Source organism: Mauremys mutica, chromosome 19, assembly GCF_020497125.1.
Source record: "Mauremys mutica isolate MM-2020 ecotype Southern chromosome 19, ASM2049712v1, whole genome shotgun sequence".
Classification (NCBI taxonomy): Eukaryota; Metazoa; Chordata; order Testudines; family Geoemydidae; genus Mauremys; species Mauremys mutica.
This window is the reverse complement of record NC_059090.1, coordinates 25,514,088-25,533,409: the sequence shown is the minus strand read 5'-3', so window position 1 is coordinate 25,533,409 and position 19,322 is coordinate 25,514,088. Positions and strand designations below refer to the sequence as shown.

Sequence of the window (19,322 nt, the reverse complement as noted above, 5' to 3'; positions counted from 1 at the left end):
GTGTCAGTGGCTCATCCAAACGAGAGAGCAGAGCTATGGGCAAAAAGCTTCACAGAAGGCAGAGGGCTGGCCAATCTCTCTCTGACATTGAAAAACCTTCACCATCTTTTCCAGCTCTGCTGGGGGACGTATTGGAAACATCCTCGTTTTGACCAGTACTCTGGTACCTAGCCGGACCCCCCACCCCCGGCAGGTTAGCTGCCATGGGGAAGGTGGGATTTGATGCAATCAGTAAGAGCTTTTCTTCCCTACCGCCTAGAATGGCACTGTCCGGTCTCCTAGCAGGAGAGAGGGGGGCGGACATGCTGGACGTGGTACCAAGCCAGCTCCTCTCCGAGTCTGTACCGAGATATTTGCTTCCTCCAGGCCCTGTTTAGAAACAGGCTCTTTCCCAGCAGCTCCCATTATGATGGGCAGAAAGCTTATGCTCAGATCAATGTGTTAGTCTCTAAGGTGCCACAAGTAGTCGTAGCCTAGGACAGAGCAGGTTAAAGCTGGCCTCCTCTCGACAGAGAGAGAACTGAAGAGTCCAGGCTCCAACCTGGCCTGCTCCACGCTGCCTTTGGCCTACACTCCGACACCCAAGCTGTAGGGTGCTGGCTCTGAGTCTTCTACATAAAGTCGTCTCCTTCCCCCTTAGTCCCTTCTACCAGCTCCACATCAACCTGTGCGGCTCTACGGGGGAAGCATCACAAACGGACCAGAATCAGGGGCAGTCGGAGAGAAATACCTGTAGTCTCGCTGCTGAGCGCTGTCCATAGGTTAAGGCAGAAGGACCATGGCTAGAACCACGCTCAGAGCACAAGGACACGCTGTCCAATCAGAGACAGCCCAGGGGACCAGCAGTGCTGTCAGCGCCACTAGAACTACAGCTCAGCCCCAGCAGCATGGTTCAATCAACGGCCAGACCTGGTGGGAGAGGAAAAGCCACTCCTCTGGGGAGCAGAATGAGGTACGTACGTCCCAACCCCCCTCGTCTGAGGACGAGGGTAAAATGATCAAACTGCACCAGAAGGGGCATGGTGCTGAGCCAGCACAAAAGCCCAAAACAACAGGTGGCCGGGTGAAGGGACGCCAGCGGGCCAGGCAGCCCCACACGGAGGTTTTATAAGAATAAGCTTTATATAAACTCAGGTAAAACAGAAAAATATTTTTCATTCATGACTTTGCCTCTCCAGAGCTCCCCATAAGGGTGAGACGCATGGCCTTGGAAAGACAGGGCAGGAACACAGGCAACCAGAGGCTTCTCTTCAGCTGGCAATCCACATGATACCAGGGTCTCCAGAGAAACAGTCCCATCTCGTCAGAGAGGAAGAGCCCAGATCCTGGAATTCTTCACACAGCTCCTCACAAACTTCAGAGCCAAAGTATCTAATTGGAGGCTTCAGTGCCCCCCACCAAAATAAAAAAGTGTTTGACTCCCTAAAGACAGTGTCTGTGTATCCCGTGTGTGCCTGAATCCAAACGGGAAAATCCCTGTGGCACCACAGACCAGTGTCAACATCCTCAACTCTTCCATGGGATTTCATTCTGATGTCAAGTGCGGACACAACAGGAGGCCATGGCTGGCTATCAGGAGAAGATGGCCGTTTTCACACAAAGTCATAGGGAATCAGCCCACAACTCTGAGCGTTTGCATGTGCACACAGCACAAGAACCTGCATAGCAACTTGAAGGTTGCAGACAGCCAGGAAATACTAGAGACAAGGCCCCAGCAACAGTGATAGGTTGGCTATGTTGCAGGTCCTACATGTTTTGTAGGATGCATTTTATGACCCCAATATATTGAGCTGCATATTTAACAAGAAAAGAATCAGACGTTGCATATGTGCAGCATAGCTGGGCTAATGCTGCTCACTGCATTGCCATTCTAACAGTACCAACTTAACATTGCATTAGCAGGTTTCTGCACCTAAATTCCTAGCTTTCTTTCTGAAAGAGGATAAATCCTGAGCTTGTCAGCTTGTAAGGCTTACAGATCCCCAGGCCGTCACCTGCAGCATTTGCAAGCTCCTTTCTCTACAATACATTATACAAGATCTGCTGGCTTCATAATCAGTAGATAAGCTCAAAGCCACAAAATTATAATGGTTTAGCAATAAATGCAGATCAAGTAACACAGAAGGAAGGGACTGCTCCCGCATCAAGCTAACTGGTGTCTTTACACAAGGTGAGAGCTTCCAATCTTATCTGCAAGACAACTCAGTAAGTCTTTGCTACATGTAACAGATGAATGGCTAGATACACAAGACAGCCCAGCCACCATCTAACTTCCAGCTGCAAGCTCCTCTCCTTACTTCTACAGATTAGCAAATAAATAAATCACCAAAAGAGAAGCTCAGTGACTTTTGCAGTCCTCCCCACTTTGCTCGGGAGCAGGGCAGGACTGAAAAATTGCTTTCTGCCTAGGAAAAGCCAGCACAGGACAAGCTCTGGAGTCTGTAACACACAGACGCTGGTGTAAAGTCACATGTCAGACATCGTTAATGCTGAGAGAGCTCTTGCATCTTTGAGAAGGGAAACAAAATCCCTCTGACCTGAATGAAGGGTGTCTGACGCCACAGTCCCTTCTCTGCCCCAATCCCATGCTGGCAACCAGTCACCACAAATCAAACAGGAATACCACCCCTTGAGGCCCGAGTTATAAAATCCTGCACAGGTCACAAGTGAGATTAAATTTGGGGATCTCTTCTTGAGCTCATGTGAGTGTTTGTCTTGATTGTTGGTTGGTTCCATCTGCTCTGAGAAGACACGCAGGACAGCAATAGCAGCTGCTGCTCAACAGCTCAACCAGAGTTGCTCAATCACTGGCTCCCTCTAGAATGAGGAAGGGAGAAGCACAAAGCACTTGTGAACCAGAGTTCACCTGAGCAGAAGATGCTAAAAGAGGGTATTCTGCAGGAAAGCCCAAGGCTGCATCAGAACTGCTGGCAGGTGAGAAGCCTTGCCTGTATCCAGAAAACCCCCAGAGCAGCATGAGATTTCGGGGCTGGGGTACAAACCAGGCTCGGTGGAAGGAGATAAGCCAGTTTCACAACGGCAGTTCAGTGAAGCACATACACATTGTGAAGCCAAGCAGGGCACAGCTGGGTCCCCACTCAGCCAAAGCGCTGCAGCAAGCAGAGGAGAGGGACGTGTCACTGCCCATCCCCAGGAAGTGAACTTGTTACTCCTTCCCCACCTCACCAGCAGACACTGTCCGGCTCAGGTGGGGCCTTGGAACCCTTGCGAGCCTGAAGCGAATGCACAGGAGGAGAGCGTGTGTTGTTTTACTTCTATTTCTTCAGAAAGACTCAATGGTGCACGGGCAAGTGTGGTGAGAGACAGCCTCATTGCACCGAGACAGTGATGGCCTCCTGCTACCCGCTGAGCAGGGCCACCAGCATCACGCACACCTCGGTTGCAGGTGCAGAAAAGAGGTGGCTGAGGACAATGCACAGAGGACAGGCTACCTGGCATGTCTGCACATCCCAGTGACTGGTGCTACAGAAGCCGCAGAGCCCCAGGGGGCGCCTGGCTCTGGAGGGAGCTCAGTTGGCCGGGTGGTAGGTGGAGAAGCACTGATCAAACGTAAGGGCATTCCAAGTGCTTTACATAGAGAGACCCATACTGTCAGTGAGCTGGTCCACCAGGGGTGGGTAAAACCCCTACAAACCACCCTCAGGGCAGCCTAAACTTGAACGGCCCCTCTCCCATGGGATGGGAGGATGGGAACTCCATAGAGGGGGCTTGGATGAGAAGACCCCATGGCAGAAGCAAAAAAGCAGGAAAAGATAGATAAGCAGGCAGGGCCGGCTTTCTGACTCGCGGGGCCCAATTGGAGTACTCGGCAGCAGTCCGGGGCTTCGGCAGCACTTCGGCAGTGGGGGTCCCTTCCGGGTTTTCCATGGCACCGAAGGACCCCCCCCGCCACTGAAGACCCCCAGAGTGGGGCCCCCTTAGGCGCGGGGCCCAATTCAGGGGAATCGGGGGAATCGGCTTAAAGCCAGCCCTGTGAGCAGGTGGCTGGAGCATCTGCTTGAGAATGCTGCCAGTTCCCACTTGGTCCCATCAGAGGGGCAGCCTCAGCCCCACCAGAATGCACCCGTCTCACGGCCACAGCCAGGCACAGCTTCCTCCTATCCCTAAGTAGCTAAGAACAAAATGGCAACAGAGAAGTTAGTACATGCAGCTACACTAGCACTGCCTGTCCTCACCTCCCCTGGGCAATGGTAACCTTGCTCCTGTTCTCATTTCAAGAGACGCGCTAAGGGCCCTGATAAGGGCACTTCTACATCCTCTACCAGATTTGTTCCTTTAGTAACTACCCATTTTAGTCAAGTGCGTGCCATAAATTAGCGTGAAAGGCCCCGGCTCCCCTGTGCAGCCGAGCGCATTTCCTTCACCACGCACTGCTTCTTGGCTGGCCAGCTCTGCAATGGGAGAGGGATGGGATTACGCAGCATTCAGTGCCAAGAATCAGGGAGAGCAGAGAACCAACCTGGGACCTCAAGGTCAGCCAAACGGATGTAATTCCCCCATAAAGCCCTGCAGACCACCAGAGCACACCAGCAGACAGCCTCTATTCCCAGCCCGGTGAAAGGCCAAACTGGACTTCAGGAGCTTTATTGAGGCAGCTTCAAGGAATTAATGGGAGATGGGGGGGGGACCTCCCTGCAACCTCCCCATTAAGATCAGGGGCCCCCAGCCCCATGAATTTACAGCACCTTCCATGGGGGTAAAGGGAAAGTCCTCTAGCCCCACCAACACTTATTTATAGGCATCTCATCATTAGAGCAATTCCGTGCTTTCTTCATTTGCTTTCATAAGGAAATGAAAGGACACAGGTACTGTTTACTGTACTATCATAACCAGATACCAAGCTGCTTAACTTTGACTGAGATGTCTTCCAGTTCAGATTTGATTTTGTTTTTAAACCATCAGTTTCTAAGGTACTCTGTGGTGGTTTTTTTTTTAAAGAAAAATAATTTTACAATTCAGAAGCTATAACTAGTGGAGAATGTGTAAAGGACTTGCAAACATTGCCCGACTGTCCTCTCCAATGGAAATTCACCAGAACCATCCCCACAGCAGTCCTGTGCCTTTGCACTGGCTCTAGAAACCCCACCAGCCCCTTCCACTCTATGACCTATCGGGGAAAATGGAGTCATGCTACCAGTGCTTCTCATCGTTTCAACTGCCCCATGGACCCCATTATAAAGGATGTTGCCCCTGCACAGAGATGGGGAACAGATAATAACACCACAAGCTTTATTACCTTTCCTAGCTAATCTGTGGTGCTGCTGTGAAAAATAAAACTCCATCCATCCCTTCTCTGCGTGTGGAATGCACCATCCCAAAACAAATGAGAGCCCTCTATAGGATCCCAGTAAGTACATAGTGCCATGGAGGTAGGAGATCACCATCACTCCAGCACAGGGCAAAGGAGATCTGCATGTGGAGGGCTCCACTGTTGCATGGGTCACTTGCGGGAGGATTCTCTGCAGCTTCAGGTCTTCAGACCACATTGTGAGGACTTTGATAACTCAGACATAGGTTAGGGGTTTGTTATTGAAGTGGGTGGGTGAGATTCTGTGGCCTGCATTGTGCAGGTCAGACTATATGATCATAATGGTCCCTTCTGACCTTAAAGTCTATGAGAGCATCGGAGCTCAGCTTTGGCAGATTTTATTCTAAGCCTTTAATTGTCCAGGGGTGGGGGAGGGGAAGCAGAGTGCCAAACGGAGGAGGAAGATCTTAGAATCTGAGAAGGGCCCTTGGCCATACAGACAAGGGAGGCAGCAGCACTCACCTGGGGTGAGCATGGCTTGCCAGCAGAAGAGGCAAGAACCCCCTGGATAGCACATGGCTGTTTCCTAACATGCTTTGAGAAACCAGGTCAGAGGCTATTTTGAAACCTGCTCCCGAGAGGTAAGCCAGGTGTAAGACGCAGCCACTGACGCTGAACTCCTAGGAGCTGGCGATTAGGAGATTATCAGATTGGAGATTCTCAGGAGGAGGAGGAGGAGGAGGGCAAACACAGCCCAGACACACTGAACATGCAGGCTGGTGACACAGGGAAAGGCACCTTCTGTCTCCCCAGCCCAGAATACCCCTCTGCGGGAAGGGGGCGACAGCACCGGGGCATTACTCCTGGCATCCAGAGCCATGCAGCAAAAGGAAGAGGAAAGAAGACTCACCAGATGCAGCAACATTAAACCCCCCTAGAGAAGAGGGCGGGGAGACAGGAAGCAGGATCCTAACAAAGCATAGCGCAAAATAGCGAGTCCCAGGTGGTCCCAACGCCTCTTGGGCTGGGCTGGGCTGCCCAGCCACTTGATTACTCGAGTATATTGTCTTGTAAGTGCGCAAACACTGCCCTGTACGGTCATCTCATGCCCTCTGCCCCACCCCAAGCCCACAGCAGCCCAGGGAGGGGCGTGTCTCAGTCCCACATGGGGAGGGGAGCGTGAGGGAAGAGTAACTGAGGGGGAAAGGGGATGGAGGTCACCTGCTCAAGGAGGCTTTTGAGAGGAAGGGGAATCAGTGATGTGTCCCAGATAGCACCATGGTAAGGAGGTGGCATCATGGTTTCCCAGGGGGACCAAATCCTCACCCAGGCTCCACCAGAGCAGAGCAGCTCCTGCAGGCTTGCTGTGGCTGCATGTTTCGTGCTTGAGTGCCCTGTTGGGCCTGCACGTCTACTAATGTGCCTGCTGCACTCAGTCCTCTCTGGGGTTCTCAGCCCTTCTACAGCCCCAGAGCCCCCCCTTCCAACCTCCGCAAAAGGCTCTGCCGGCCTTACAGCTGTGGACACATCAGGACATGCCAATCCCACCTATGCTGGTTTCAATGGAGGCCACAGAAACGTGGATTGTGGCATTTCTAGTCCAATCATTTCAGTAGCAAGGCCTTGCCCAGGCAGTGCGCTAGTGCACAGCAGGTGAGGTGAACCGGGCCTGGGGGAGGTTTTGTGGGGGGGACACGCTCGTGCGCACTAAGCCTCACACACATTTCAATAGCATGTTCAATATTTGTTAAAGTTTAAAACTCTCGGAATAAAAATCCCTTCCCCTGAATTCATAGCTCAAGACCTGTAATGTCTTAGTCCTGCCAGTTTCCTTGGAGTCTTCCAGGCTAGAGAACAGACGAGCCCTGAATTACTAGTGCAAAGAACCTGCAGGAGAGAGCCCCAATCACCCAGACACCACAACCCCACCCGAGGCCCCTCCCGCATTGTCTCTTCTGTCCCCGTGGCCGAGGAGTCCCAAGAGAGCAAAGCTGCAAGCACTGCCCTTTGCTACCGCTTAGGGCTCATCCCCACTAGAGAAACAGCGACTAACCGACCCTACATCTCAACACCGGAGTCCCTAATTCATGCCCCAGTCACACTCTGAGCCCTACTGACTGCTCGGCTTCCCCGGGGGTAAATCTGAAGGGCCCCACAGTGCATCACTAGTGCTGTGGCTGAGGATGTTGTGGATAGAGTTCAGGCTCATGCTACGCCAAGCAAGGTATAGCAGCCCTCCAAGGGCTCTCCCACAGTGCCCCAGCCACTGCAAAAGGGCCTCTCTGACAAACTAACCTTCACTGCCAAGGGTCAGACTGGCCTGACGCCACCTCCCTGCATTAGCTGCCCACCAGCATGCAGGTGGGCCTCTGTTACAGGCTCCGTAGAAGTCAAATCACCTCTCCCAGGAAGACACTGCCAAGCCAGGCTAGACCACAAGCCCCTTACACAGACACGGCTTATTGGGGAGGGAAGATAGATTAATAAAAAAACCGAGCCATATGAAAGCAACTCCAGCAACTCATCATGTTGGAAATACAACTGTCCCCTACCACCACCACTGCCAGCGACCAGGTTTGCCAGAAGAGTTGCTGCAAAAGACAGTGGAGAAGCAGCCCAAACAGCCTCCGATGTGACACAAGATCGGAGATGATGATATTCTACTAACAGCACAGAGAATCCATTTTACTAAACTGAAGAGTCCGACAACCTCCCAAGTGCCCTTCAGGGCTCCAGTCAGTCAGCCAAACCAATTCATCCTGGGCAAGCTACGTTTGTTAAACTGACCATAAACCTGCCAGCAGAGACCAGGCAGGCGGAGACGTGAGTTCGCCTGTCCATTCCCTAGAGGACTCTGGCACTATTCGGCAAACCAACTCCCCAGCAGTGTCATAATTAGACCTACGATTTTACCCTGCCTGGGAACTTAACCGTAAGAAGTGAGTAAACATTCATCAGCTGTCACCTGCGACCTCTAACAATAAAGGAAGATGGGAAACAGTGCAAAAGGAAGACAGAAAAACAGAATTAGTCTAAACCAAAAGGCCTCCAAACTGAAGGACTGTGTGAAAATCATGCCTGGTAAACAAGAACCGTGTAAGAGCAGAAGTCAATGAACCAAAATTGCTGAATTGGAAATTAGGTTTACTTGGTAGACAAATAATGAGGAAATGGACTATTCCACCCATCCCTGCCTTTCCCTGGGGGGGAAGCTGGCTACCACTACACTGGCTGGCCGAAAGGCAGAGGAGGAGTATGCTCCACCATTATGGCTGCCACCCTCAGTCTCTCCTGAAACCCAAGACCTTCTTCATCCTAATCCTGACCAGATGGGGCCAGAAACGGATCCAATGACGGCACCACCTCCCCAGCTCTGGCTATATCCCTACCGCCCCCTGGGAGGCGAGACTGTCTCCCCCGCACACCCAATAAACCTTCCCGCGTTATTTCTTCTCGTTCCTATCCCTCTCCTTTTTCCTTCTGCCTAACAGGAGTCTGGCTCAGCCAGCCAAGCCTGCAGTATCTTGCAACATTGCTGTGAGCCTGTGGCCAGACAGCGCATGGCTTTTAGCTGCTAACCAGCCCGATGCTGGTACAAGTTGCCAGGTCTCGGGATGGCTGGTCAGACCGTCTGATGAGGGGGTTTTCCTTCTATTCTCCAGCTAAAGGACAAGGGATGTTACAACAGTCTTGTTTCACATCTTACGTTTCAAAGGCTTTAACGATTTTTCCTTCTTTTCTGCATCTCTAACAGGAGGCCATGTGTTTGCCATGGCACTAAGCAGGCCACAGTCTCTTCACAGCAAATCCCAACCTGTTTTACCACTATTTATCAATGGACAGTGTCAGGGTCCTGTGACCACCGCTCCCCTTGGGCCCATGTTTTCCACTAAGTTAATACAACAGTGGCCCCATCAGTCAGTCTCTGGAGCATTTAGGCATTTTTCACATTCCCAGCGTGTGGCCTGGAATCATGGCAGAATAGCTGCGAAATCAACTCCCTTGGATTTTGTCTATGCTTGGCACTAGCCCCAATTGAGCTACTGGTAGCCAGCTTCTGGCAGGGCCCCTCCAGCGCAAGACGTGACTTTCCTCGTCACATTTGGAGTTTGCACCATGGCAGCTACAACAGCCACCACCAGCAGATGATCCCCCAAGACAGACAAAGCCTTAGACCGTCACTTGGAAAATGTGAAATGCCACCAAATGCCACAATGCTACAGAAGGGAACTAACTGCACCCTGCCTAGATACACATCAGCCCCTGCATCCTGTGTATCCACCAGTCTGCACCATTTCCAGCATGCCTGAGCACAGCAGAGCGAGGGTGTCCCCCACAGGCATGGACACCTTTCTGGGCAGGCAGCGCCCTCCTGACTCCTTGGCCAACCCAGGCTATGTTCCCAGAGCGGGTGTCGGCCCTAGATTTACAGAGGGACATTTCTTCCCCTCCAGCTGTGCTTGTAATTAACTGCAATCTGAAATTAGCTTTGCCCTCTCCCCGGTAATCCCAAGTTAATCAGGCTCTAAGGTTTTCCTCTTGTTGTGAGTGTGGCTGTAAGAGCAAGTGACAAATCCTGCTAATAGCAAAGCAAATGCTACACTCACCTTCTGTTTAATCCACCTGGAGCAATGCCAGAGGTGAGCTTGTGAAGGAGACACCCCCCTGCATTCTCCACACAGGCAGCTCTTGACAGGTCTGGTGCAGGGAAAGGCAATGGAACTTGGGGGAGGTCACATTAAGAGGACAACACACCCAGGATAGCTTGGACAGCATCTTCGCCCCCTTAAGCTTATTAGGGTTAGGGAAACATTGAAAACACAGGCCAGCTGGCTCTCCTGGCTTCCTGCATACATCAGCAGACAGGAGCTTCCGTGAATTGGAAGCAAGTGTTCCTCTGCCACAGGGTTCACCAAATGTTGTACACAGCACCTCTCACCACAGCCAGTCAGCTGCCCTGAGCCATCTAAAAGGCTAGTCCCTTGTGAGCTAGATTTACCAGTGTCCCCTCTGGGAGCAGAGACCTCCTTCCACCCGCTTGTGGTTCCATAACAAGGCTCCCACAGCGCACTCGTGGATGGCTCAGCACTAAGCTGGGTTTTAACGTCAGCGGGTATTACTGTGGTAACCAGCCCGGACGCTGGAGAGAGCAGCTGTTCCTCTTACATAAAACCACAGCATTTTAGACAGTTCTGCTGGCTCCACCCCCGAGCTGCCAGCTCCACCAAGCCAGCCCCTTCCTGGGGGCGTTTCAGTGCCAGTCCAAAGGGCACTCAAGATGGAGGGCTTGGAAGAGCAGCACCATGCATACTGCATTCAGAGTCACGTTTTTCCCAACCCAGGGGCTAGGGATTCTGAGTTCAAAACACCAGAAAACAGCAGCTGGGAGAAGTCCTGGAGCCTGCTTCCCGCCCCCAGCATCACAGGACATTAACCCTCAGGGCCCTGGAGAACTGACTCTTCCAGCCTTTGTCATGGCTGGCAAATGTCACAAGTGCTTCAGGAAACCTGGCGAGTCTCTGCACAAAGCAGAGTGGCCAGGGGACGAGATAAACACACAGAGAACAAGAAGGGGCATTGCTGGCAACGAGATCACAGAATTCCAAACATGTCGCCTAGTCTCTAAAGCAGCATCTCAGCACCTAAGCCAGCCTAGCCCATGCTGGGCCTGCTCCCATTAGAACTGGGTTAGCAGAAGACTTCTTAGCCTTAACCGGGATCCCTCAGCACAGCAGACTAGCGAATCTCCACAGGGCACAATGGAAGGCCCATTCTTGGACCTGATTAACCCAGGCTATTCACTCTGGTAATGACTCTGTCCCCCGCGAAAGGCTGATGCTCATTCACAGCAATAGAAAGAAGCCTCTGAAGTTCTCCAGATGAGGAGGCACTTCAATTGTCAAAGGGTTTGACTTATAAAAGCCTGCGCAGCCTCTTGCTATAGCCAGGGGTCACCATCCCCACGCCCCTGAACTGGACTGTCTGCACTAGGACCAGCGCACCTTGGGCCTCACCACAGCCGAGGAACAATGAGAAGAAACTAAACTGTGCAAAGCCCAAGGTACATTTGTAGCAGCGTGTGCTGTGATGAGTCAGATCCCGGCGACACAACACCGCAGACAGAGCTTCACCAGCCCAATGGCCAGCCCAGCTCCACCAGCTGACTCCACAGAGCGCAAAGCAGCTCCAACAGTGACACTTTGGGGGAAGGACGGAAGGGATGAGAGCACGAGCCACTGCAGCGCCAGGGAAGTGTGGCTGGATCTTGTCCCACAGCCTGGAAGGGCAAAAGCCCCAAGCAACCGTACTGCTGCAATACCAAGGCTTTCCAGCAGCAAGAAGGGTCTTTGCACGTTTCCTCCCAAGGCTGAGCTGGTGTAACACACGAAGAGCAGGGAGAAGGGTTGGCGAAAGATGCTGCCCATTTCCTGGGTTTGGGATTTTCTAAGCCTTACACTAAAACCATGGTAAGAGAGTTCACCTAGTATCTAGAGTCAGCTCTGGACTGGGACAAGCACCTAAAGCAACAAGGCTGGTCCACAGGGCCTCGGGGAGCTTAACTTGGGAACAGCTAGGACAGAAAACAACTGTGCGCACTTGCATTTCACACTTACCCTCACAGTGCCAGGGGAGGTTTCCCTGCCAAACCGGCTCACCTCAAGCACCCTCTGCGCCCCGCCAGCAGGAAAGGGCTCTGACTGGAGGAGCTGTCAGCCTCCCTCCCACAGCCAGTGCTCCTTCCCATCCCTGCAGCGCCTTGCACAGGGAGAGACGGGACTGCAAGAACGGCTGGATGTCTTCAGCATCTGTTTGCGCCCGTTCGCTGAGTGCCATGTATAATTTGACATATTCTGTGGATTTCAATGATTTATGCAGTAGGAATGAAAAAGGAGCCTTCAGCCGCTAAGGCGAATGGTGTGCAAGGGAGGAATGGGCACTGAAAAGCGTGTTTTGAAAAACTATCCTTCTGCACTTCCAGGGGGCAAGGGACGGGTACCGTAGGCAGGACCAACGCACCAGGACCTGGCGCTGACCCTGTGCATCTCTTGAGCAAAATGAGCTCCATCAACTGCGCATGGGGGAGATGGGCTGTGTCTGCAAAACCACTACATTCCACATGTGCCTTCACTGCAGCCCCCGCCCTGCAAAGACACTGCCCAGCACACTCCTTAGGGGCCCGTGGCAAGGCCTGGCACCAGCCAGCTACGATACTAGTCCCACATCAGATCTAATGGAGCATTCACACAAACTGGTGTCATTCTGCACAGCCCAGTGACGAAGAAACAAGGCCCTGGGAAGGAGTGAGGGTGGGCTCCTGCCAGGCACAGAACACCTCCAGAGCCAGCCTGCCCCAGGGATGGGACTGATCCTGCAGCAGTTGGGCTCTTCCTCTCAAGTGGAGCATCCGTCACGCCACCTCCCCAGTCACAGCAGGGCCCTAAGGGGAGCCGAACAAGGGAAGGGGAGTCACTCTTGCCGCTTGCTAGCAGTGCCTGCCTGTCTGCTCTGGAATATGCGGCTGGTAATTCAGGGTTGGGAAACCCCTGTGCTGTGAGGGGACGGGGGAAGCAGACGGGCACAGGGCTAACACGCCCTCTCTACACACCTAGGCATGGTGTCGAGACGGGGAACATGCACATGGCTCACGGTGCAGCAGGGTCCTGGCACATGGACACCGCAGGGGAACATTCTCCCAAAGTAACGCTCACAAGGTCTCCCAGGGACCTGCTCAAGAAGCGTCAAGAGACAAGGCCATCAAAGGAGGTAACTAAATGGTTTGTTTCGGGAACTGCTGTCCGGTAGTTAGAGAAGGTGGCGACAAGTGTGGGCTCATCCTCCTGTTCCCAGCTTGATATGCAACCTTGGGCAACTAACTGAACCTTCCCAACACTGCACTAGGCTGCAAGATCTGGGAGAGAAGAATGCTTTACAAGCGCCAGTCCACAGTGGGAAGGATCATTGAGGTTAGTGTCAGACTGCAATATATACACGTGTATTCCCGTAAAAACCCGACATGAGAGAGCATGCATGGACATGTCAACCACAGATACGCCCAGACACGGCTACCAAGCACCAGCGCCAGTTACATGGCATGTCACAAAATATTTTAAATGCTTGTTTAAACACCGGCACACTTATCTGGAGCCACTATACCGGTGTTTGCCAAACCACACGAACAACGTACTTCATCCTCTATGGCACAGCTGCTCTAACCATGGGACGCAAGAGCCGTGTCCTCTGTGCACAGCATGAGGCGGGAAAGTCACCCACAGCGCTCCGCCCAAGTATTGTTGCTGGGCGCTGGGAGGAATCTTTCCCCTAGTGCCACAGAGTGTTAACAGCCACTCCCCAGAGGAGCCTCGAGACCCCTAACGCTCCAGAGGTCTCGGACACCACTCAGGTGCCGTTTTAGTGCCAGACTCTGCAGGGCTCCTGTTCCACATGCCATCAGCCAGGCACAAGGCTTTGCATGGAGTACCAGGAGTGACCCCCCTTCCATACCTGCAGAGCCCTTCTCCTGCTCCCCGTGGGCCCAAAGAGGTACAAGGCTTGGGAGCAGCGCTGTCATGGGCTTTAGCAGGGGCCTGTCTGGGGACGATGACTGGCCAGCAGACCAGGAACCCTGCTTCTGCAGAGCTCGGAGCTCAGCTAGCCACTGCCTTCTGTCTCTCTGCCAGAAGAGCTGGCATCTACAATGTAAAGTGGCAGATTCCGGAAATTACAATTTACAACCGAGAATCAATAGCAACATAGACATTATGAGAAAGGATTGTTTTCATTCCTTGCAAAGAGAGTGAAGCCCACCTGAGCTGGGAAACAGCAAATCCTTCCCTCGGGATCAGCCTCCAGCAACGCCATCCTGAGCCCCACTGTGTCCCCCCCATTCTAGGCACAGGTGTGGGGTGGCCTAGTCCTGCTCCTAGTGGGGTCTGCATTATAAAAGCACTCGCACTAGCTGGCCCAGTGAGGCAGTCAGCAGAGGCCAAGGAGACCAAACCCCCAAGTCCCATCACAACATGCTTGAGGCAGTGCGCTGATGGACAGCACAACAGCCTGTTCCTCGGAGAGAAAACGTCAGTCAGCAGGGCTAATAATTCAGTAACTTTCACCAGCTCTAACTGGGGGGGCTTGCAAATCTGTTGCCACAGTTACTAGCATCTGAAGAGTTGGCTCCCCCTCGAACCCACACGGTGCAAGGGGAGACCTGGAAGCACTCCCCCCCTCCGCAGAGGCCCTTGCTAGAGAGACCTGCAGCTCTATAGACCCTCTTGGTGCATGGAGGAACAGAAACTGGGACAGCAGAGACTCCCTTCCACAGCCACGACCTGCCCCTCCTCTTGCAGCGGCGACCACCTGGGGTATGAGAGCTCCCAGCAAAGCCAGCTGGGCCAGAGAGGAGCGTTTATGATAGAACCATAAAATGATTCAGCAGGCTCAGGAAACCCCACCTGAATCTATTTTAAGAGACAGTCCTGGCTCAGCAAACCACGTTTCTGTTTCAGCTCCTGCTCCTGCCTGGGAGATGGGGCAGCCACTCCAGCTGCCCCCGCCCGTGGCCTGTCATGCCTATGCTTTTCCGCCACTCTAACAAGTTGCAGAAGTGTCCCGAGCCTCAGACTAACTAGGCCCCCGATTCCCCAGCCAGGCACGCTGGCGAGAGGTACGGCTGCCAGCAGCGCCCAGGGCACTCCGCTCACCCATGGGCCTCTCGCAAACACAGAAACCAGGCCACTGAGCTTCAGACCAGGTCTGGTCTCCCGTACTTGTGTGTCTGGGTGCCGAGCTAGGGAACATGCAGCACAAAGCCACCAGCTCAAGCTGTCCCACAGTCTGTCCACTGGGGCAGAGGCACATCGTTGTCCCGCTGGAGCTGTCCTCCTCTGACAACACTAAGTGGCTGAAGGACCAGGGCCCTGGTGAATTCGGAGACCCAGCTGGCCCTGCGTTTTCAGCCTACATTAGTCAGTGCCCACTTCTTCTCGAGAAGGCGCTGTCCTGCGTAGCCCCGTAGCCTCAGATGGCCCATGCAGCCTGCGGGCTGAGCCAGGAGCTGGCAGTAAATAACCACAGGTGGGGCTGCACCTTGGGGAGGGGCGGCAGAGGATCGATATGGAGCTAGAAAACAGCCATGCAATCCAAGGGTCTCATAACCCCCCCACCCCTAGTCTCCACCCAACCCCAAATGGGCAAAGCAGAGGCTAAGCCCAGGGAAGATGAAGAGCAAATACTGAGATAACCCCGCCCTCCCGGGCCAGGCAGATCTCAAAGTGAAGGGCCAGGCCCCAGCTGCTGAGACCTTAGGGAACAAGGGGTCACTGGAGCCTGAGCAGAGAGACAGCACTGACTCCAGCCAGACGGGGAGCGGCCATGGGACAGGAGCCCTGTACCCCTGGGCCACACACAGCCCACTCTGGGGTGGGCTCACCTCCCCCTTGGAGGGGCTGGGACTCCATGGGGGGAGGAAAGAGGCATGCCGAAGCCCCATGGGGGAAGGGAAGATGGGGGGCTGGGGCCCCACAGGGGAAGGGAAGATGGGGGGCCCGGACCCCATCCAAGGGCAGGCTGGGACCCCACGGGGGGAAGGGAGGGAAGATGGGGGGAAGGGGCCCCTCTCCAAGCGCAGGCTGGGACCCCACGGGGGGAGGGAAGATGGGGGGCCGGGGCCCCACGGGGAAGGGAAGATGGGGGGCCGGGGCCCCTCCCACGGGGAAGGGAAGATGGGGGGCCGGGGCCCCTCTCCAAGCGCAGGCTGGGACCCCACGGGGGGAGGGAAGATGGGGGCCCGGGGCCCCACAGCGAAGGGAAGAGGCGGGCCGGGCCCCACGGCAGGACACGGGCCCTCTCTCCCGGGCCGGGCCCGCACTCACCGCCCGTGATTTTCTGCAGCCCCAGCACGTCCTCGGGGCCGACGAGCGGCTTCCGCAGCAGCTCCTCCTCGGGGCCCGCGGCCGCCGCCCCGCCGCCCTTCTTCACCCGCATGGCCGCGGCCCCGCCGCTGCCCCGCCGGCCGGAGCGAGTGTCGGCGCGGAGAGCGGGCTCGCTCATCCCCCGCCGCGGCCTCGCTCGGCGCCTTTGCCGGCAAAGCCCCCGCGCTGCCGCCGGCTGCGGCCCGGCCGCCTGGCTCCGCCCGCCCGCCCGGGGAGGGGCCGCCCAGGGACAGGCCCCAGAGGGCGGGGTCGGGCCCGGGCCTGGTTCCCGCGGCTCCTCCCGCACGGCGCGGGGAGGGTCCCTGAGCGCCCCTCGGAGCCCCTCACCGGGCCAGGCCCCGGCCCAGGCCCCCGCTGGCTCACCCCCGCAGCGCTGCACCCTCGGGCCCCCGCAGGTGTAGGGCTGGTTGAACCTCATCCTCCCTCCCGGCCAGGTCTGACCCTTCCCTTCACCCCACGGCCCTGGCGAGCCCCGGGACCATCCCCACAGCAGTGGGGTCTGGCCACCGCGGCTGTGAGGTGTGCGCAGACCTGGCTGCCATCAAACCCCTGAGAAACCAGCTACTCTACACCCCTGACCACCCCATTAACTGGCACCCAGGGCAAGAAACACACAGCGCTCCCCACATTAAAGGGTGCAGCCTTCACACAGCCCGGGTGCAAGTCCCCGCTCGCTCCTCACTGGTCACGTCCCATCTCTTATAGGGCAGAAACATCACATTTGGCCTCGTGGGAGGCGTTCTTCAAGAGAGCCTGCACATCACTATAGAGCAAAGTGTGGATTATACACGGGGGAGGTTCGATGGGCTTTCTCCAGCTCACAACCAGCCTCCATACAGCACCGAGCATTCCTAGAGCAAAGCAGCAGCACCTGCCCCTGTAACCTCAAATTTTCAGAGGCCTGTGAATCAGCTGCAGAAACAAGACAAAGGCTACAACTTGCAGTCAGGGCCTGAGATCTCCCTCTCCCCCATCTTTGTTTAAGTGGTGTGGAGTTCATGGAATTTTTAATACAGAAACATTTCTTGTGCTTCTATTTCTCAAAAATAGCTTTGTTTAGACCCACACACACGCTGGCCCATCTCCTAATTTGAAATTGGACATAGCATAAACTGAAAGCAGCACTAGGCATTCCCTAGGAATAATTAAGGTGGATACATCATGTCAGGTCCAGACTAGCAGAAGGTGCAAGTTTTAAAGAATAAAATAGAGGTAGCTGCATGTTAGATATTTCACCGTATTTCAAGGCACACACACACACACACTGGCTCCCTGACCAGTTCAGCTAGCCCCTGCACTGGACCAGGCCTGGGGTTAGATACTGCAGCTGCAGGGACTGTGTAGGCCACACAGCATCATGCTGCACTTGCTCAGGGTCTGCACTGAAGTGAGGGGTACATGGCGTTGGCTCCTCATTTTCAATGGCTAAATTGTACGAAGCAGCTAGAAGTCCGTTAAAATACTGCCACTGGGTCAGCCCAGGCAAGAGGAGTTAGCTCAGTTCTAGACTAACTCCCAACACTCCAGACTAATGGAAACACATCGAATTGCTGCTGATCCAATCCACCCTCTCCCAGCCTTCCCCATTATCGAACTAGAGGTGGGGTTGGCTTTTGGCAACATGGCTTCTCCACGTAACAATGTCTGAGCCTGGAACATAGACATATGAAAACTCACTCTGCCTAGGACATTCAGTCCCCGTCCAGAGGGAACAGTACGAGGTGCAGCATGTCAAGGTATGTTAGCAAAACTGGGTGAAGGGACCAGAGTGAAACAGCAGGGGGTGGACTGAGGTGGGGGGTAGTGGAGTAATGGGGAGCGGGGGGGGTCAGTAGGAGCTCCTGTCCCTGGCTGAAGCCCCAGTGCCCCTCATTACACCTTACTAGTGTTATACTCAACAGGGGTAGCTTGGGTGTCTACACTGCCCCACATTACAGCAGCCCCGGCAGCGCAGTGACACGGGCAGTGCAGTTGTGCTTTATTGCCAGGGGAGAGCTCTCCTGGTGATTAAAAAATAACCATGGTGAAGGAGCAGCTCCCAGCAATAAAGCACTGTCTATACTGGCGCTTTTCAGCGCTAAAACTTTTGTTGCTCAGGGGGGGTGTTTTTCACACCCCTGAACGACTGAAGTTTTAGCGCTAAAGTGGCAATGTAGACACAGCCTTAGGTAAGTAACAGCCTAGACTGCTCTGATCCAACAGCAATGTTTTGAGACACCTTGCCTGCTGCAGCTGCCATTTTCAGGGTAAACTTGCTGGATAAGGGAAGCAGACCAGGGTGGTTATTACGGTCAGACCATAGGAGGAGAGGGATCTACTTGCTGACATGTCAAGAGGATTTCATGCTACAAACTAAACCAGACAAGACTCTCTAGTCTAGAGCACTGCTTGGTGCCTTGGAAGAGCCTGCTGCGACTGCCCGTTTAAAGGAAGCTTAGTTAGGGTGGAGAGCCTGCAGCCTGGGGCACAGAGAGAGGAAAGGCAAGGAAGGGGTTTGGGGACAAGGAGAGTGACACAGCTCGGACTATTAGTGCAGAGAGAATATAACCAAGGCAGGCAGCAAGCTAAGGCTCACACATGAAGCTTGAAAACCTGCCCGAGACCATAGCAAGGAGGCAAAGGGTTACGTTAGAGGTACTGAAGGGGGCTGTTACAGATAAGGGGGCTCCCGGCAGAGGAGGGAGAGCCAGGCAGCAGCGACGTATTTAAGCAGAAGTGGGACGCTGACATTGAATTTTATCAGTGGACAGGGAGGTCATGGTCACACTTGGGAGGAACCAGGCACTCTTGGGGAGCCAAGAAGGAATCTAATGCTGAGCATGTTCCACCCCGGATTGGCTGTGGTGGAGTTTGCCATTGCCTGGTAGAATGTGGAGAACTGCACAGTCAGACCCCTACTGCCCCACAGGGCTCCTAGGCCTACTCAGCATGGTACCTGGTGCTCTGTGGTAGGTCAGGGACTGTCCTTTCACCCGGGTTTTCTTGCCCACAGACCAGGCCCATCCTGTTGCAGGGTCCCTGGAACCACAGGTTGCAGCTCCTGAGGTACAAGCAGTGTAGAAACTCTCAGGCCCTGCTCTCATCTCCAGGGAGGCACTTCCCCACAGCCAGCCCAACGCCCAGCA

General features: G+C 54.4%; 1 protein-coding gene and 1 long non-coding RNA gene across 3 annotated transcripts in view; one reads left to right on the top strand and one right to left on the bottom strand.

Annotated features, from left to right (window-relative positions):
* UNC119 (unc-119 lipid binding chaperone) overlaps positions 1 to 16,579 on the bottom strand; it is a 32,958-nt gene extending 16,379 nt beyond the window's left edge. The window contains exon 1 of one of the 2 annotated variants that reach the window (XM_044994204.1): positions 16,561 to 16,579. Coding sequence is in view for 1 of the 2 variants with exons in the window: in XM_044994203.1 (XP_044850138.1) it covers positions 16,138 to 16,315 (178 nt within the window). In the remaining variant the exon portion in view is untranslated. Of the gene's footprint in view, positions 1 to 16,137; positions 16,465 to 16,560 lie in introns of those variants that run through there. The other variant, XM_044994203.1, reaches the window with a different exon arrangement.
* LOC123353232 lies at positions 25 to 4,752 on the top strand. Its single transcript, XR_006574440.1, has 3 exons — positions 25 to 212; positions 641 to 952; positions 1,179 to 4,752. It is a non-coding gene; the product is annotated as an uncharacterized LOC123353232 (long non-coding RNA).
* Positions 16,580 to 19,322: the final 2,743 nt, after the last annotated feature.